Consider the following 16,554-nt stretch of genomic DNA (forward strand, 5'->3'; position numbering starts at 1 on the left):
AATGTGTTGCCTTTGGTTTCTTTTCCCTGGAGTGACATGTAAGAAGGTACATCTTTTTGTGGGGATGTACACACTTGTGTGGGACATAATCAAGTTGAAGGAGAAATCTAAACTTTGTATTTACGCGGATAAAGAAGTCTTACTTACTATCTTATAGTATCACTGAATCATTGGATTATATCTTTTGCCTTTGCTAAAATGATTATAATATTGCTGTTTTGACTTCAATATGAAGTGCTAAAATATGGAAACCTTTTTTTTTACTAATTGCTAAGCCTTTTGAAACATGCTGGATAAAAAACTGAATGTGTTTGATATATTTCCATAGGATATATAAATAGCCATGGCACTGCAGTGATTGTTTAGAATTGACTTACCGATTCTTTTGCATAATGTACTCGTCAAAGAGCCAATAAGAAGTATTATTTTTCTGTTGTTCTTGAATAATCTAAAATACTATTTAGTAACTGTTTCTGTTCATTCTAATTCCTGAAAACTTAGTTGTTATTATTATTATTTTGGATAAATAAGTGTAGTTAATATGCTGTGATTTCCTATGTTGTATTCTGAAGACGTGAAGAATCTCTGCCAATATTCAAGAGAAGACTCTTGGGTGGGTTGATGGACTTTGCTGCCAGAGAGCTACAGGCTCAGGTAATATTTAATTGTTACCTATTGAAATTTGATAAAATATTGGTAGCTTCTAACATTTTTCAATTGAATGAGTTCCGTAGCAAATGAGATATCTATGTAAGTTGAGTTAGTCATAAAGTAAAAATTCAATCCTCTTGCAATTTTTTAATGTTTTGTCATTTTACCGTCCTGAATTTTGTTATTGTTGATGCCATCATCATTAATCTGTTATGTCCCTCTGCTCTCGAATGAAAATCTGCAATAATATTTATTGACCTTTTCTTCTGTGGCAGACTCAAGTTATTGCTGCAGTTGCTGCTGGGGTTGCAGCAGAAGGTTTGTCTCCTGAGGATGCTAAGGCGGAAACAGAGAATGCTGCTCAGCTTTCAGTGTTTTTGGTAGAGAATGCAATTGTCATATTAATGCTTGTTGAAGATCATTTACGGTTGCAAAGTAAACTTTCTTGTGCATCGAGTATAGTTGATGGTAATAAAGCACTTTCTTTTGCGTCTCCCCCAAGTAATCACTCAAATTCAGTGGCATCAGTTGGTAGAGAATCATCTGAAGCTGTGGATGATAGTAGATCTGGAAATTCTAGTGGGCTCCCTCTTGATGTACGTATATAGTCATCTCAAAGACACATCTACACTGCATGCATGGTTTATTGATTTATTTTTTAACTCTATTTACTTCTCATCAGTTAAATTCTTCATCTTTTTTTTATTACCTAGAGGTGTTGATAGGCCGGGCTGGGCCCTTGTATAGTATCAATGATATAACATAGGTTTCCCAAGCCTTCCCCGAATTATGGGCCTCATATTTTTTCAAGCATGTTCTTATTTGTAAATGGATAACCCAAGCCCATGTAATCCTGTCCATATATTTTTTTGAATATTGTTTTTATTTAATATTTAGTAATTATATATATTTCTTCAATTACCATTATATATGTTTCTTTTGTTATTTCTAAACCTATAAACTTATTATGTTTTTTTTAATATTTACAATATAGTATATTATATTTAGTTTATATAAGATATAAGTTACATTATGTATAAAGTAAAAGAAAAAATATTATAAAGCGGGAAATGGACCTGGCTAGGCTTGTGCTTTGAACATTGGATCAGGAGCCTGGCCCATTTTAAAGGGCCTATTTTTTACCCAAGCCCATTCTTCGTGCCTAAATTTTGGTCCAAACCCTCCCAAATATCTGGTGGTACTTCTGGGTTGGACAGGCAGTTTGACCCTTGAACAGGTCTACTATTCCTTTTTTTCCTAGAATTTCTACCACAGTTTTGTGAATTGTGACATTGGACATGAGATGGTTATCTTAGACCAGATTGTTTTTATTATTTTCTTATAAAAGAAAATATATACTTCTTGTAAGTCTAGTTGAGAATAGTTATGAGTCTTTATGGCTTGTTCTAACATTGTTATTTCCCCTCTTAATGTTCTGGTTCCAAACAAGGTCCTTGCTTCAATGGCTGATGACAATGGGCAGATATCTGCAACAGTGATGGAACGCCTTTCTGCAGCTGCTGCAGCTGAGCCATTTGACTCAGTCTCCTCTGCTTTTGTGTCCTATGGGAGTTGTGCTATGGATATAGCTGAGGGTTGGAAATACAGGAGCCGCTTATGGTATGTTGTTGGCCTACCCACGAAAGCAAATGACATGGGTGGCGGTGGCTTTGGCTGGGAGTCTTGGAATGCTGCTCTGCAAAAAGATGCCAATGGGAGTTGGATTGAGCTTCCTCTTGTGAAGAAGTCTGTCAGCATGCTCCAAGCATTATTGTTAGATGATTCTGGACTTGGTGGTGGTCTTGGAATAGGTGGTGGATCAGGAACTGGGATGGGAGGAATGGCAGCACTTTACCAGTTACTAGACAGTGACCAGCCATTTTTATGCATGCTTCGCATGGTACTTCTTTCAATGAGGGAAGAAGATAATGGAGAAAACAACATGATCATGAGGAATGTTGGCATAGAAGATGGAATGTCGGAAGGACTGTATCGAGGCAACATCATTTCCTTAGATAACAGTGCTCGAATGCCGGCAAGAAAACCCCGGTCTGCTTTATTGTGGAGGTATGTTAAACAGAGGAAATTGTAACCAATGACCACTATGATACATAAGTGTGCATATCTATAGGCTTTACTTTGTTGTGGAGGTAAGTTAAACAGAGAATCTAAATTGATAAAACCATAAATGACAGATAAGTGTCCATCATTATGCACTAAAGTGCCTGATCTAAAAACTGCTTTGGTGCTCTATAACTGCATAGTGCAATAATATTTCCACTTTATTTCCCAGACTCGTGCACTAGGAATTTCAGAACTTAATTCATTTATATTATGTGCAGTGTCCTTTCTCCTATTCTGAACATGCCAATTTCTGATTCCAAGAGACAGAGAGTTTTGGTAGCATCCTGTGTTCTCTATTCTGAGGTTAGTTCTAACTGAATCGGCTTACTGTGAAAAGCAGCAAACAATTTTTTATTTGTTTTAATGGTTTAGTTCTTTTGTGGCATAGCAATATTTTTTTTTCATTGCTATGTTCTCATGTATTATCATATTCATTTTATCTGAAATCATAATGGAGCATTTAGTTTTGTTTTGTCCCTTCCTATGTTATCTGTGGATTTCTAGGCTGTTCGTTGATATTTTACTGTGAAATAAATGTGTACTGCAGGTATGGCATGCTGTTGGGAGGGACAGAAAGCCACTTCGAAAACGGTATCTTGAGGCCATTGTACCACCTTTTGTTGCTGTTTTGAGGAGGTGGCGACCACTTTTGGCAGGAATTCATGAACTTGCTACTGCTGATGGTTTGAATCCTCTTAATGTTGATGATCGTGCTTTGGCTGCTGATGCGCTGCCGTTAGAGGTTGCTACATATCACTATTATTTACTCCTAATTTGATTTTTCTTTTAGGGTTCAAACCTGTCTTTCCTAGTGTTAGCAGTCTTAATTCCATGTCCTGCAAAAGTGTTTATGCCTTGATTCTTAAGGATAATTTTCAGAATTTCTTGTTGACCTTATTATACATTTATTCACATCTTCTTGTCCTTTTGTTATTGGTTCATTATTTAAGATTCTCTAATTTTAGTTTTTTTTTCAGGCAGCGCTTGCAATGATCTCTACATCATGGGCAGCTGCTTTTGCATCACCACCAGCTGCAATGGCATTGGCAATGATTGCTGCTGGTGCTAGTGGAGGAGAAATTCCCGCTCAAACAGACCCGCGGCATAAAAATGAATCCTCAAAACTTGGGCGTAGTCAAACTACTAAGCTGCAAAAATTTTCTAGCTTTCACAAACCTCTGGACATGCCTAGCAACTCACCAACATCTTCCAAAGATAAGGCATCTGCAAAGGCCGCTGCATTGGTCGCCGCACGTGATCTTGAACGCAATGCAAAGATTGGTTCTGGAAGAGGTCTCAGTGCTGTTGCAATGGCTACTTCTGCTCAGCGTAGGAATACTAGTGATATGGAGCGTGTGAAACAATGGAATGATTCTGAAGCCATGGCTGTTGCGTGGTTGGAATGTCTGCATCCCGTTGATACAAAAGCAGTCTATGGGAAAGATTTTAATGCTTTGTCCTATAAATATATTGCCGTTCTTGTTGCAAGTTTTGCTTTAGCAAGAAACATTCAGCGATCAGAGGTTTGTTATGGCTATTTATCATGATCATTGTCTTTTTGGCTCACAATAAAAGTTGTTGATATAGGCTTATCTACCTTTTTCTCCAGGTTGATAGGCGTGCACAAGTTGATTTAATTGCACGGCACAGAGTATTCACTGGGATTCGTGCATGGCGCAAACTTATTCATTGCTTGTTAGATACAAAATGTCTCTTTGGGCCGTTATTAGAGCAAATTCCTAGTCAGGCATGTGAAGTTCTGAGATTTTTTTCTTTTCTAGTTTATGGTTATGTTGCTATATAACTGATTTTTTTTATCTTCGTCCCTTTTTGAATATTTTCCTTTTCCTTTTATGGAATATCTAGGTTTTCTGGAAGCTGGACTTTATGGAAAGTTCTTCAAGGATGAGGACCTTTTTGAGACGGAATTACACAGGGACAGATCATTTTGGTGCTGCTGCTGATTTTGAGGATCAAAATGATGCCAAAAAGAATCAAGAGGATGTCATAAGCTCATCTAATACTCCTATCCTCGCAGCAGAAGCAATCTCAACAGTGTTAGTGAATGAAGATGATGAACGTCCAGAAATGGATAACGTAGATAGCAGAGGCTATGAAAATAAGCAAAGCGGGGAAGATCAGCCAAGGATTTCTGGAATAACTGAGCAAACCTTGCAGAAATCCATAGAACCTGATGAAACTAAACTTGCCAATGAACAAGACTCGGTCCAGAGTTCAACTGCAGTTGCTCCGGGGTATGTTCCTAGTGAACTTGACGAAAGAATTTTGTTTGAACTCCCTTCATCCATGGTTCGACCACTGAGGGTTATTCAAGGAACCTTTCAAGTAAGTTTTTAAAATTGCAGTTAAATTCCTTTCTCTTGTGATCTTGTTGCTCAAAATGGGCTCTATATTTCTGATTGCGATCTTTTTAACTGTAGTGCCATCTCCTAGATGATTGCTTAAAGCCTTTTTATATTATAGATTTATGATGCTCAATTTCTCAAAAACTTTGGGTCATATTTCTTTAGTTAGGTTGACATGTTTGCATTCAACTCATAATAGGATCCAGAAGGTTGGCTGTTGATTTGAACCATTTAACTTTTCCTGAATATTGAGGGAAGAGTTGCTTGTTCCGTTTATTAGGAAAAACATGTTAACTTAAATGGAATATATTTGTTAAATGCCTTTAAATGAGGATTGCATGCTATCTTTTCTGGTGGTTAAGATTTGATCGTCTTTGTCTACATGAGTTGCAAAAGCTAATTGCCTAATTCTAAAACTTGATGAACTATGCAGTTTAATTGCCAACTTTTCTATAAGATGATTACTTGTATGACAAAAAATGGAGTGATCTATCTGGAATATACGGACCCCACCTTAGAATTTTAGGAAACTTTCCCTATAATGCTTTTGGGTGAATTGGCACAGCCCTTGTTTGAATTGCTAGTTTTACTCTCTTGCTTTCTTTTCAGATTGTGAAATGTGAACAAAAGGATTTCTATATGACTTATAATCCTGATTGATTTCCCCTGCTAGTTTTATATATTAGTTTAGTATAAAAGAGATTCTTTGTACATGTTCTATAACATGAATGGAAACCATAACTGTGAATTTATTGCAACTTTTTCTTATATTTGTATGTTAACCCATACAAGAAAAGAAGATTCATGCCCCTTTTTTTTCCAGGTAACCACAAAGAAAATAAATTTTGTAGTTGATAAAACTGAAAGCAACATATCGATGGATGGTTCAGAAGACAACTCTGATGTGAAAAATGATGAAAAAGACCGTAGTTGGTCGATGACATCTCTTCATCAAATGTATAGCCGAAGGTGTGAAGTTATAGTGAGGAATTATGTTATTGTTAGACTTTATTCTAATATTTGTTCATGCTTGCTTTATAAGATTTAAACATCCCTGTTATGGTTATTGGCTTTGAGCTACAAGCTACAACTTTTGTTATTTGACATGCTAGTTAGTTTGTAAGGATCATTACCGTCAGACGAAGTATGTGTAGATATTGGGAACCAGGGATGGACCGAAGGAGTGGGTGGGTGGAGGCGGTCACCCTCCTAAAAATTTCAAATTAGTATATATTTTAGATATCTTCTTTGTATTTTCAATTGATAATCTGTTTTTGCCCCCCTAGAATTTTATAAGTTAACCCCCTCCTAAAATTTTTAGAAGTTCACCCCCTAGCTTAAGATCCTGCATCCGTCCCTATTGGGAACCATCCTTGATTTCATATTAACAAGCATGCAGGCACATATTTGTAAACAAAATTGCCTGCAGAACATGGAATGAGAAGAGATGGCATTTTAGGGTTTTTGTGAAATGTCTTTAATTTCTGCATCTTATTGTGCTTGCTAACATCCAGAAAGTTTCTACAAATTCCTCAATTCTAAACATGTTAATGTGAATATCTCCCACCATACTGCAACAGCTGGATATATAGTGACCATGAGGATGTTGTTTGATTGAAGAATCTATTAATTATACAATGAATTCCGGGTCTTCACTCCGTGTTCTTACTGCTGATTAATATTAAGAGATTTAATGTTACATTGTGCACAGTAATGCATAACATTATTTCCTTGTTGCTGAATGTGTAGCATTTTAAAATATCCTTGTTGAATTTGTAGCGTTTTATGTCCTCATCTCCTAACTTTGCTTTTGCTTTAGCATCTGCTATGCACCTCATTTTGCTGGTTTTATCTTTACCATAGATATCTCCTAAGAAGAAGTGCTCTGGAGCTGTTTATGGTCGATCGTTCTAACTTCTTCTTTGACTTTGGGGTATTTTCCTATTTGATTCACCTTCAATATTTTTTACTGTGATTAAAAAAATATGCTTTTAATGGTTGTTGTCGTTGTATGTACCTCTTAATCTTTGGCTTTCCTTTTGTTCTGTACTTTTTTTAAAAATGGTGTAGAGTTCTGAGGGCAGAAGAAATTCTTATCGAGCTATTGTTCAAGCACGACCTCCTCATTTAAACAACATTTATCTTGCAACTCAGGTTTGCACTTTGATTGGATTTTTTCTATATATATTTATTTAGAAAGGCCTAACTTGTGTGCACATATATACCTAGTGAATATCGTTTTATTTAAATTGTGAAGAGTGGAAATTTACAGATATTTTATGCCTTCAAATTTTTGTTCATTTCAAGGTATCCAAGGGTGAATATTCAGCTGCTGCTACAAAGATTCAATTTTTCTTCATGTTGCTTAATTTACAGATATTTATTTTCTTTTGTAGAGACCTGAACAACTCCTGAAAAGAACTCAATTAATGGAGCGCTGGGCTAGATGGGAGGTATATGTTATACTATACATGTGTAATTCATATGTAATAAATAAGCAGTATAACCACTGAATAAGTTGCAACCCCCCTGCAGATCAGCAATTTTGAATATTTAATGCAGCTAAATACATTGGCTGGGCGTAGTTGTAATGACATAACTCAGGTGAGATTGTTTCCGAATTTGCATTTTGATGTAATCACTCATTCTTTTTGTGGTTGTGTTATATCACTAAGCTACATTTTCTGTGTCCGTCTTTCCTTTCCCTTTTACTTACAGTATCCAGTATTCCCATGGATTCTTTCCGACTACAGTTCAAAGAGTCTAGATCTTTCTGATCCTAGTGCTTTCCGAGATCTTTCGAAGGTAGCTGGATTTAATTTTGCTGTGACTTTATATCTACACTATCCTTTTCTGTCATTATAACTTCATGTACTTGCAGCCTGTTGGGGCATTAAATCCAGAACGGCTGAAGAAATTTCAAGAGAGATATGCCAGCTTCGATGACCCAGTCATCCCCAAGTTTCATTATGGATCACATTATTCAAGTGCTGGAACTGTATGTTTACTATTGTGTCTAACATCTGTGGGTGTACTTTTTTTAGTGTTTATTTTAATTTCTTGAACTGGGGGCACTGTTGGATGTATCCCTGCAATAGATGAAGGTTGATTTCTTGAGTTTGTTTCTGCATGATACCGGGGAAATTTGTATACTTTTGCATATATGTTGCCTATTGAGTGTTTGTCTTTAGAAGTTAAATTGCATTCTCTGCTGTCTTTCTGTTTTATTATTCTTCTGTCAGCCTTAAAAATTGTGTTTTGCTAGATTGACTAATTCCCTCTATAGAGCCGACTAGTTACTTTCTGTGCACCTCAAAGCTGTAGTTTATCTCCTTTATTGTTCCAATTGCTTGAAATTTTACGGTTGCATTGTGCTTCTGCTATTTCATTATTTTGTTTGCTTCATTTCAAAAGTAGTACTACTATTAGTTTCAGCATCATTTACTTCTCTCCTTGGAATTATTTGCAAGGACCCACTTGAAATAAGTGATAGCCGGATGGATCTCCTTGCCTCTAATTTCTTGTGATCTATTCTTTAATCGCATTCTTTCATTGTTTTCAGTAAAAAAATCTTTTTTATGGCAATCAGTGAATTAAGAAAAATTTGCTATTGTACTTTGACCTGTAAATGCATGTTCTTTACTATAAGCTCTGTGTTGTATCTGGTGTTTTCTTGCAGGTATTATATTATCTTGTTAGAGTTGAGCCATTTACAACCCTTTCAATTCAGCTGCAAGGTGGAAAATTTGACCATGCAGACCGGATGTTTTTCGACATTGGTGCTACATGGAATGGAGTTCTTGAGGACATGAGTGACGTGAAGGAACTGGTTCGTGTTTTTCTTTTATCTTTGGAATGAGGGCATCAAACTTCTTTTATGGAAAGAATTATGAACAGTTTTTTCTTAAACACTGTTATTGTGCTTATCTCCATCTTGATGATCTGCTTTGGCCTTTGGGTGCTTTTGAAATCTTCAATAGGTTATCTGATTTTTTTTGTCTTTCCGTTGTATTTATTGATTTTCATTGATTTAATGTTAGGTTCCTGAGCTGTTTTACCTTCCTGAGATGTTAACCAATGAGAATTCAATTGACTTTGGAACAACACAATTAGGAGGAAAGCTAGGTATGTACCCGAGTGCCTTCTTTTCATTATTTGAAGAAGTTCTGATTTTATTTTTCAACATTCAGATTCTGTAAAACTCCCACCATGGGCTCAAAGCTCAGTTGATTTCATTCATAAACATCGAATGGCTCTTGAGAGTGATCATGTATCTGCACACTTGCATGAATGGATTGACCTCATATTTGGGTTTGTTTTCTTTACTTCCTCTCCTTCCCTAAGTAGATTTCCTTTTCCTCTGTAATCTTCATATGATATCCTTAATAATTGTTCAGGTATAAGCAACGAGGCAAGGAAGCTATATCGGCTAATAACATGTTCTTTTACATTACATATGAAGGAACTGTCGATATTGATAAGATCTTTGATCCAGTGAGTTCGATTTGCTATTTTGTTTTCCTAATGTTTATTCGGAAATTTTTCCTGAATTATCTTATGTGTGCATGTAAATAAAAGGTACAACAGCGTGCTACTCAAGACCAGATTGCTTATTTTGGACAGACTCCATCTCAACTTCTTACTGTTCCTCACATGAAGAAGATGCCACTTTCAGAGGTTCTTCATTTGCAGGTAGCAATTCCATTTTCATTTCTTCCATTCTGTTTTAGCAATGATGCAATATCATGTGTAACTTTTATTGCGACTACTTTTCATCTTATCTAATAAGAGGTCCTTTCTGTAATGCCAAACGTTTATGTGAAAATGAATATGTTAAAACTGATCTAATTAACATTTAACGTCAGACAATCTTTCGGAACCCAAGTGAAGTCAAACCATATGCGGTCCCAAGCCCTGAACGCTGCAATTTGCCTGCAGCTGCTATTCACGCATCTTCAGATGCTGTCTTAATTGTTGACACAGAAGCACCAGCAGCTCATATTGCACAGCACAAGTGGCAGCCTAACACTCCCGATGGTCAGGGAGCTCCGTTTCTATTTCAACATGGAAAGCCAACAACAAGCTCTGCTGGTGGAGCTCTTAGAAGAATGTTCAAAGGGTCAGGAGGCTCTGGTTCTGATGAGTGGCAGTTTCCTCAGGCACTAGCATTTGCTTCATCTGGGATCAGAAGTTCATCTATTGTTTCCATCACATGTGATAAAGAAATTATCACTGGTAAGTGGTAACCTATTCCTAATATTATTTTGCCAGACTTTTTCCCCTTATGAACCCTAAATCAGAAATCTTTCTTTGCGATACTTGCTTAGAATTTGCTAAGTTCTCTTTTGCTAATTCTGTATCACATTAGGATCCTTTCTTTTGTCATAGTAGTCATTACTTGGAAAGATGCTTCATGAAGGCATCTCTGTCAGAACTCTGAAGGGTACTTTTATATGCTTGAATTGAACTTTCATTGTTATACATTTTTCTGGTTAACCTATTTACTAGGATTGCTGTTAAAAATGTGCATATAGATGTCTCTAACAAACCTTTGTTCATTCTTGGGTAAATGAAGGGATTTGCAAACCTACGCTGACTCATAAATATTAAGTTTTAAGTTTTAGATTTCATTGCAATACGATACTGCTGGACAACTTTTTTTTTGATAGAAGAGTAGGCCTCATTAAAAAAACCCTTCTAGCCCTCCATGTTATGTCAGAAACATGAAGGATCAAGGAAGAAGGAAAAGAGTGCCTAGAAAATTTTATTCATTAAACCATAATACATAGGTAGAGCATAACAGACTCCACAACCTCCAACTGAAGAACATAAGACTTAACTCCAAAACCTTACAACACAGGAAATTACATTTCCTACAAAACAACACAACCAATATAAACAAAGAATCACCCTATCCCATCTTTAGCTAGTTTATCAGCTTCCCAGTTTGCCGCCCTCAAAATATGCTTAATAATAATATCCTTTCTTGCCAATAACGCAACTATATCATTCACCAAGGATAGAAACAAATGGGGGCATGACCCCGGATTCTTGATCCACTGCTGGACAACTTTGTTTTATGACGATGATTAAAGTTTCAGTCTAATATTGTGAACTTCTAAGAGATCGGCTGCTGCTGTTCAATATTTAAACATTTAGGGTGAAGTTGCTCAAAAAGAATATATCCACCACTTCTGAATATTTTCATTAATATCTAGTCTAGGGGAATGGTGTAATGAAATATATTTGGAGGATTTTGATTTTGCTTGGCTGCTCGAACCATTTTCTTATTGTTTTGTAGCACCTGGTGACTTTTGAAACTCGATTATCTGGTCATAAATGACCGTCATATGCTTTTAATCCAGCTGGCATGAATATATGTATTTCTTGTGTTGTTCCCTCCTTATGTACTTTCTGGATTTTAACTAGGTGGACATGCTGATAATAGTATTAAGCTTTTGTCATCTGATGGAGCAAAAACGATAGAAACGGCTTTTGGGCACTGTGCTCCTGTCACTTGCCTTGCTCTATCCCCAGATAGTAACTATCTCGTGACAGGATCCTGGGACACTACTGTGATACTTTGGAGGATACATAGGGCATTTTCCTCCCGCTCAAGCAGCACATCAGAGCCAACTGCTTCCACTAGCACATCAACCTCAAATAGTAGTGGTACTTTAGCGAACACCTTGGCAGACAAAAACAGAAGGCATCGGATAGAAGGTCCCATACATGTCCTTCGGGGTCATCAAAGTGAAATTCTTTGTTGCTGTGTCAGTTCGGATCTGGGTGTTGCTGTTTCATGTAGCCGTTCATCAGATGTTCTGTTGCATTCTATAAAAAGGGGTCGCTTGATGAGACGTTTTACTGGTGTAGAAGCTGATTCTGTCTGCCTTTCATCTGAGGGAATCATTTTGACATGGAATCAATCTCGACACACTCTCAGCACATTCACCGTCAACGGTATTCTGGTTGCAAGAGCACAACTTCCTTCTTTGGGTGGTGTTAGTTGCATGGAAATTTCTGTGGATGGTAAGAGCGCTTTAATTGGAATGAACTCATCTTTGGGCAACAATGGAGGGTACAATAGCAACCAGGACTCAAGTTTGAAGAAACCTGTGGCTGATAATTTGGATCTTGAGTCGGAAGACCCCAACAAAAGCAACAGATTAGATATTCCATCTCCTTCAATTTGCCTTCTGAATCTGCAAACACTAAAGGTAAAATAAGATTTTTAAACAGATGCCTATTATACCCCATCTATACCTCCGGGACATAATGAATGTGGCAACTTTTCTCCTCTTTTTGCCATATACAATGTTGAGATGAAAATTTTCATTTAATATGGCATGCCTACAATTCGGGTACCCACCTGGTCTGTTTCGTATGTGTTACAGAAAGAACAAGATGCTTTTTTTTTCTTTCCACTTTTACTGATTGTCCAAGTGTATGCAAGAGTCATGTTACTCAAACATTGCCCTAGCTAAAACCTTTCATTTGCAGGTGTTCCATGTGTTGGAGCTAGGAGACGGACAGGACATCACAGCTCTTGCTTTGAACGAGGATAACACTAATCTTCTAGTCTCAACCGCAGACAAGCAGTTGATAATTTTCACAGACCCAGCCGTAAGTTAAATGCTCTTCTGAATCCTTGGACTAAACGGCACTTGAATGAATCTTATGTTGTTTTATTGAATGTTTGAACTCAAATCTTACTATGTCCTTACTATATGTAGTTGAGCTTGAAAGTGGTGGATCAGATGCTTAAGCTTGGTTGGGAAGGTGAAGGGCTCAGTCCTCTGATAAAGTCGTAGTCCTGAGTTCAGCCTTTGAATCTTGATTGGTTAGAAAATGATCATAGAAGATGCAGCATTAATGCCACCCAAGTCTATATTACGAGAACATGGGCGTCTCTTCCTCAAGGAAGAAGAAAACCAAGTGAATAGTGCGAGTTTCAACGCTAGGTGCCGTTCATATATGTAAAATGTGTATTACTATTCAGAATTGAACCAACCCTATTACTATATCGTTTGGAAGGAGGGTTGTTAGGCAGATTCTTTTATTTGATTTTTGGTAAGAGTATTACCATTGTGATTTATGAGCTACTCCGAGGCTTGCGACCTTCACTTTTTGTTCGTCAAATATATAGACTAAGCCCTTCACCTTCCCAACAAAGCTTTTATGATCATTTTCTATGATCATTTCCTCCATAACGTAGTTAAACATCCTAAATGGTTTAGGACCCAATTAACTTCGCAACTAGTTAAACATCCTAAATGGTTTAGGACCCAATTAACTTCGCAATTCTCCAATAAAATAGCATTATGATTGGAAATTGGCCTCATGAGCAGGCTTTGGGTAACTTTAGGAATGAAAGAGAGAAACCTTTGATCCAATAAAAAAAATCAAGTCATACAAAGGTCGGAAATTCCCTGTTATTGCATCATGTGAATCAGCCTCTAGACAAAGGAAGATCTATCAGATTCGCCTTGCAAACAAAATCGCTGAATAAACCCATGGAAAATAAATTCACAAGTCTGACTGCTTTCTCCTCTTGCGATAAGACCGCATTAAAATATCCATCCAAAGACACAGGATAGTCGAGCTGCTTGGTAAAAGACAAGAGATCCCCGAAAAACACCTCTTTCTCTAAATCAACACTTGGACAATAAACGTTAATGAGATTCAAAGGCTGAAAATTTGCATGTGAAAAAGATTCGTGGTGGAAAAGGGTTGTATGTTGTGTTAATAATTTGGATCCAAATGCAATTATGGTAGATAATTCGATTTTCTATCGTGCTTCGTGGATTTGGAAAGGGATAGTAAAGAATTTCTATTCAAGTGACGATTTTGGAGAATGTATTAGGAATAATATGCAATTAAATGCAATTAAGAATTCGGTAATGGAGAGTCTGTTTTGTTTTGGCATGACATTTGGTTGGATTTGACTCCATTAAAGGATCAATTTCTGAGGTTATTCACTCTCTCGGTTAACAAAGGGGTGGAGCCATTGATTTCAGGGAAAATACTTTGTCAGGATGGGTTTGGGACCTACAAATGAGAAGGAACTTGGCCGATTGGGAGTTGGACCAATGGCTCGTGCTCAATTCGATGCTGAGTCATTTCTTACTATCGCCTTTGGCGATGGATTGATGGGTTTGGACAGGGAATGAAGAGGGTTTTTTTCAGCTAAGACATGTATTAGGAAATTTTTTGATACGTCGGCCGCTAATCCAATTTGGGTTAAAAACGTTTGGTTAGGGGTAGCCCAACCTCGAGTGGAAACTTCCGTCTGGCTAATCGTCCATCAAAGATTAGCGGTTAAAGAAGAGTTGTCGAAGCGTGGAGTCGCAGGGATCGCAGATTCACTTTGTCTGTTGTGTGTTAAGTCTTGGAGTCTGTTTCTCATTTATTTGTCCATTTTGATGTGGTTTGGGGATTATGGTCTAGATTTTTGCACATTTGGAATGTCTCCTTTGTTGTTCCGGAGAGTCCGACTGCTTTGATCTCTATTTGGGCAGACATAGTTCCGCGCTCGACGAGTTGGACTTTCATTCCAAGGGGGGTAATGTGGTCGGTTTGGAAGTGTAGGAAATATATTATTTTTTAGAAAGGAAAGTTGGACTCAATGCTGTTATTTTTTCTTGTAAGATATAGGGTTGTATCATGGTTTGTAGCTAGATTTCCGGATTTGGTAATTTTTTTGACTCTTTAGTGGGCAATCCAAAAGTAGTAGATTTTGATGTGAGTCCTAATAGGGTTAGTTCTTCCTTGGCGCGTTGGGTTCCTCCTCCTTCGGACTTCTTCAAAGTCAATGTGGACGATGCTATGGTTAAGGGTGTGGTCAAGAGGAGGTATTGGTGGTTTGCTAAGGGACAGTGACAGTGTGCTGCTCTGTTCATTTTCAGAGAATATTGGTCATGGGCCTCCTATCCTTGCTAAATTATTGGCTATTAAAAGGAGTATGTTCTTATTTGAGGAGTCCGATTTTGATTCTAGGGGGAGGCTTATTCTAGAATCGGATTGTTCTACTACTTTGGAGTGGATCAAAAATCCGGGTTGTTGCACTCTGTTGTTCAAGTTATTGGTGAAAGATATTGCTGCTGTTGTGATAGAACATGATGTTATTGTTAGACATATTTTGAGATCCACCAATTGGGAGGCGGATGGGTTGGCTAAAGTAGGAATTGAGTGATTCATGTGTTTTCGGGGCTGGGTAATTTTGTTAGTTTCTGGGTGTTGTTGGTTGTTTAAGTGTGGGTTTATATGTTTGGTCAGTTTTGGGTTGAGGTGTGTTATGACTGATTGTTGTATTGTACTTAGTATCATTTAAATAAATTTTGAGGCACTCTTTTCCTCTTACACCATTTTTGAGTTATTCCATATCAATGTACAGATGCAGTTAGCAGGTTTAATCTGAATTCATTACGACTTTGGAACATTTCTTTTAAAGCATAAGATTGGGCTGGTCTAATTTTCTGTTTATTCAATAAAAATGTATTTAAATTTTATTGAAAATATATAAATGTCAGAAATAATTTAATGTTTGTGTCAAATATAGTTAAATGACCAATTTAAGTGTTTGATATTAATATTTTAAGGATCTTCCTTTCAATTTTCTAGAATAGTTTTTAATTGCCAATTTTGAGAATCAAAGATGGCTGTATGTATAAATTTAAGTATGTTAAATCATTATATAATTTTAATGCATGCTATGAGAATAACTTCAAACATAAAAAAAAATTAAATTTAAGAACTGATATCAATCGGTTAGAACAAAATCGCCTACACGTACGTGATAGTCCGTGAAATTTTTGAAAGTGAAGTTGGAAATAGTATGGTGAATATTAGATGATATACGATCGTTAATCTTATAGTTGCTAATTGGATGTGTTTGATTTACAAAGAAATTCAAAGTAAAAAATACAGGGAGAATGTGAAATCAACCGAGTTTTTGAGCTCTTAGCTGTTAGTAGATTGTTGGCTCATTGTTTGTTCGCTTAGTTTGTTTGACTCTGACCAATATATATAACGAGACAATGTAATGGGTTTATCATCCAATCTCAATTTAAGTCATTAAAAGTAAAATTTCATTTTATACTCTACTGTTTGATATAGCATAAACCCAAACTGTTTCCGTTATCTTCATTTCTTTTCTACTTTTTCTCATACTTCTCCGACCACCATTGTCGTTATCTGATCGAACCCGTGACCTCTAGAAATAATAACAATTCCTTTAACCACTGAGATAAATTGGTTCGTGCAAAAAAAGTTAGAAAAATCAGAATGTTGCCATTGTTTCTCTTTATTCTCTACAGGTTTAAAATTTGCATGTTTCTTAAACCGAAACATGAATAGAAAAAATATCTTTTATATTTCTTGTTCATATATATTTTTTTGTGTAGGAAGTTGA

At 36.7% G+C, this 16,554-nt stretch overlaps 1 protein-coding gene across 1 annotated transcript in view; it reads left to right on the plus strand.

Annotated features, from left to right (window-relative positions):
• The window catches only part of LOC120141074 (BEACH domain-containing protein C2-like), a 23,317-nt gene extending 10,050 nt beyond the window's left edge, over positions 1 to 13,267 (plus strand). The window contains 24 exon segments of the mRNA XM_039156013.1: positions 573 to 654; positions 927 to 1,247; positions 2,102 to 2,718; positions 2,994 to 3,078; positions 3,323 to 3,517; positions 3,753 to 4,298; positions 4,385 to 4,522; positions 4,642 to 5,121; positions 5,965 to 6,110; positions 7,005 to 7,074; positions 7,212 to 7,295; positions 7,538 to 7,594; positions 7,677 to 7,745; positions 7,860 to 7,946; positions 8,023 to 8,139; positions 8,821 to 8,970; positions 9,182 to 9,266; positions 9,332 to 9,452; positions 9,539 to 9,635; positions 9,720 to 9,833; positions 10,007 to 10,376; positions 11,571 to 12,361; positions 12,645 to 12,767; positions 12,878 to 13,267. Coding sequence (XP_039011944.1) covers positions 573 to 654; positions 927 to 1,247; positions 2,102 to 2,718; positions 2,994 to 3,078; positions 3,323 to 3,517; positions 3,753 to 4,298; positions 4,385 to 4,522; positions 4,642 to 5,121; positions 5,965 to 6,110; positions 7,005 to 7,074; positions 7,212 to 7,295; positions 7,538 to 7,594; positions 7,677 to 7,745; positions 7,860 to 7,946; positions 8,023 to 8,139; positions 8,821 to 8,970; positions 9,182 to 9,266; positions 9,332 to 9,452; positions 9,539 to 9,635; positions 9,720 to 9,833; positions 10,007 to 10,376; positions 11,571 to 12,361; positions 12,645 to 12,767; positions 12,878 to 12,955 — 5,023 coding nt within the window. The 3' untranslated portion in view covers positions 12,956 to 13,267.
• The last annotated feature ends 3,287 nt before the right edge of the window (positions 13,268 to 16,554 follow it).

This window comes from Hibiscus syriacus, unplaced genomic scaffold (assembly GCF_006381635.1).
Source record: "Hibiscus syriacus cultivar Baekdansim isolate YM2019G1 unplaced genomic scaffold, ASM638163v2 tig00110793_pilon, whole genome shotgun sequence".
Classification (NCBI taxonomy): domain Eukaryota; kingdom Viridiplantae; phylum Streptophyta; class Magnoliopsida; order Malvales; family Malvaceae; genus Hibiscus; species Hibiscus syriacus.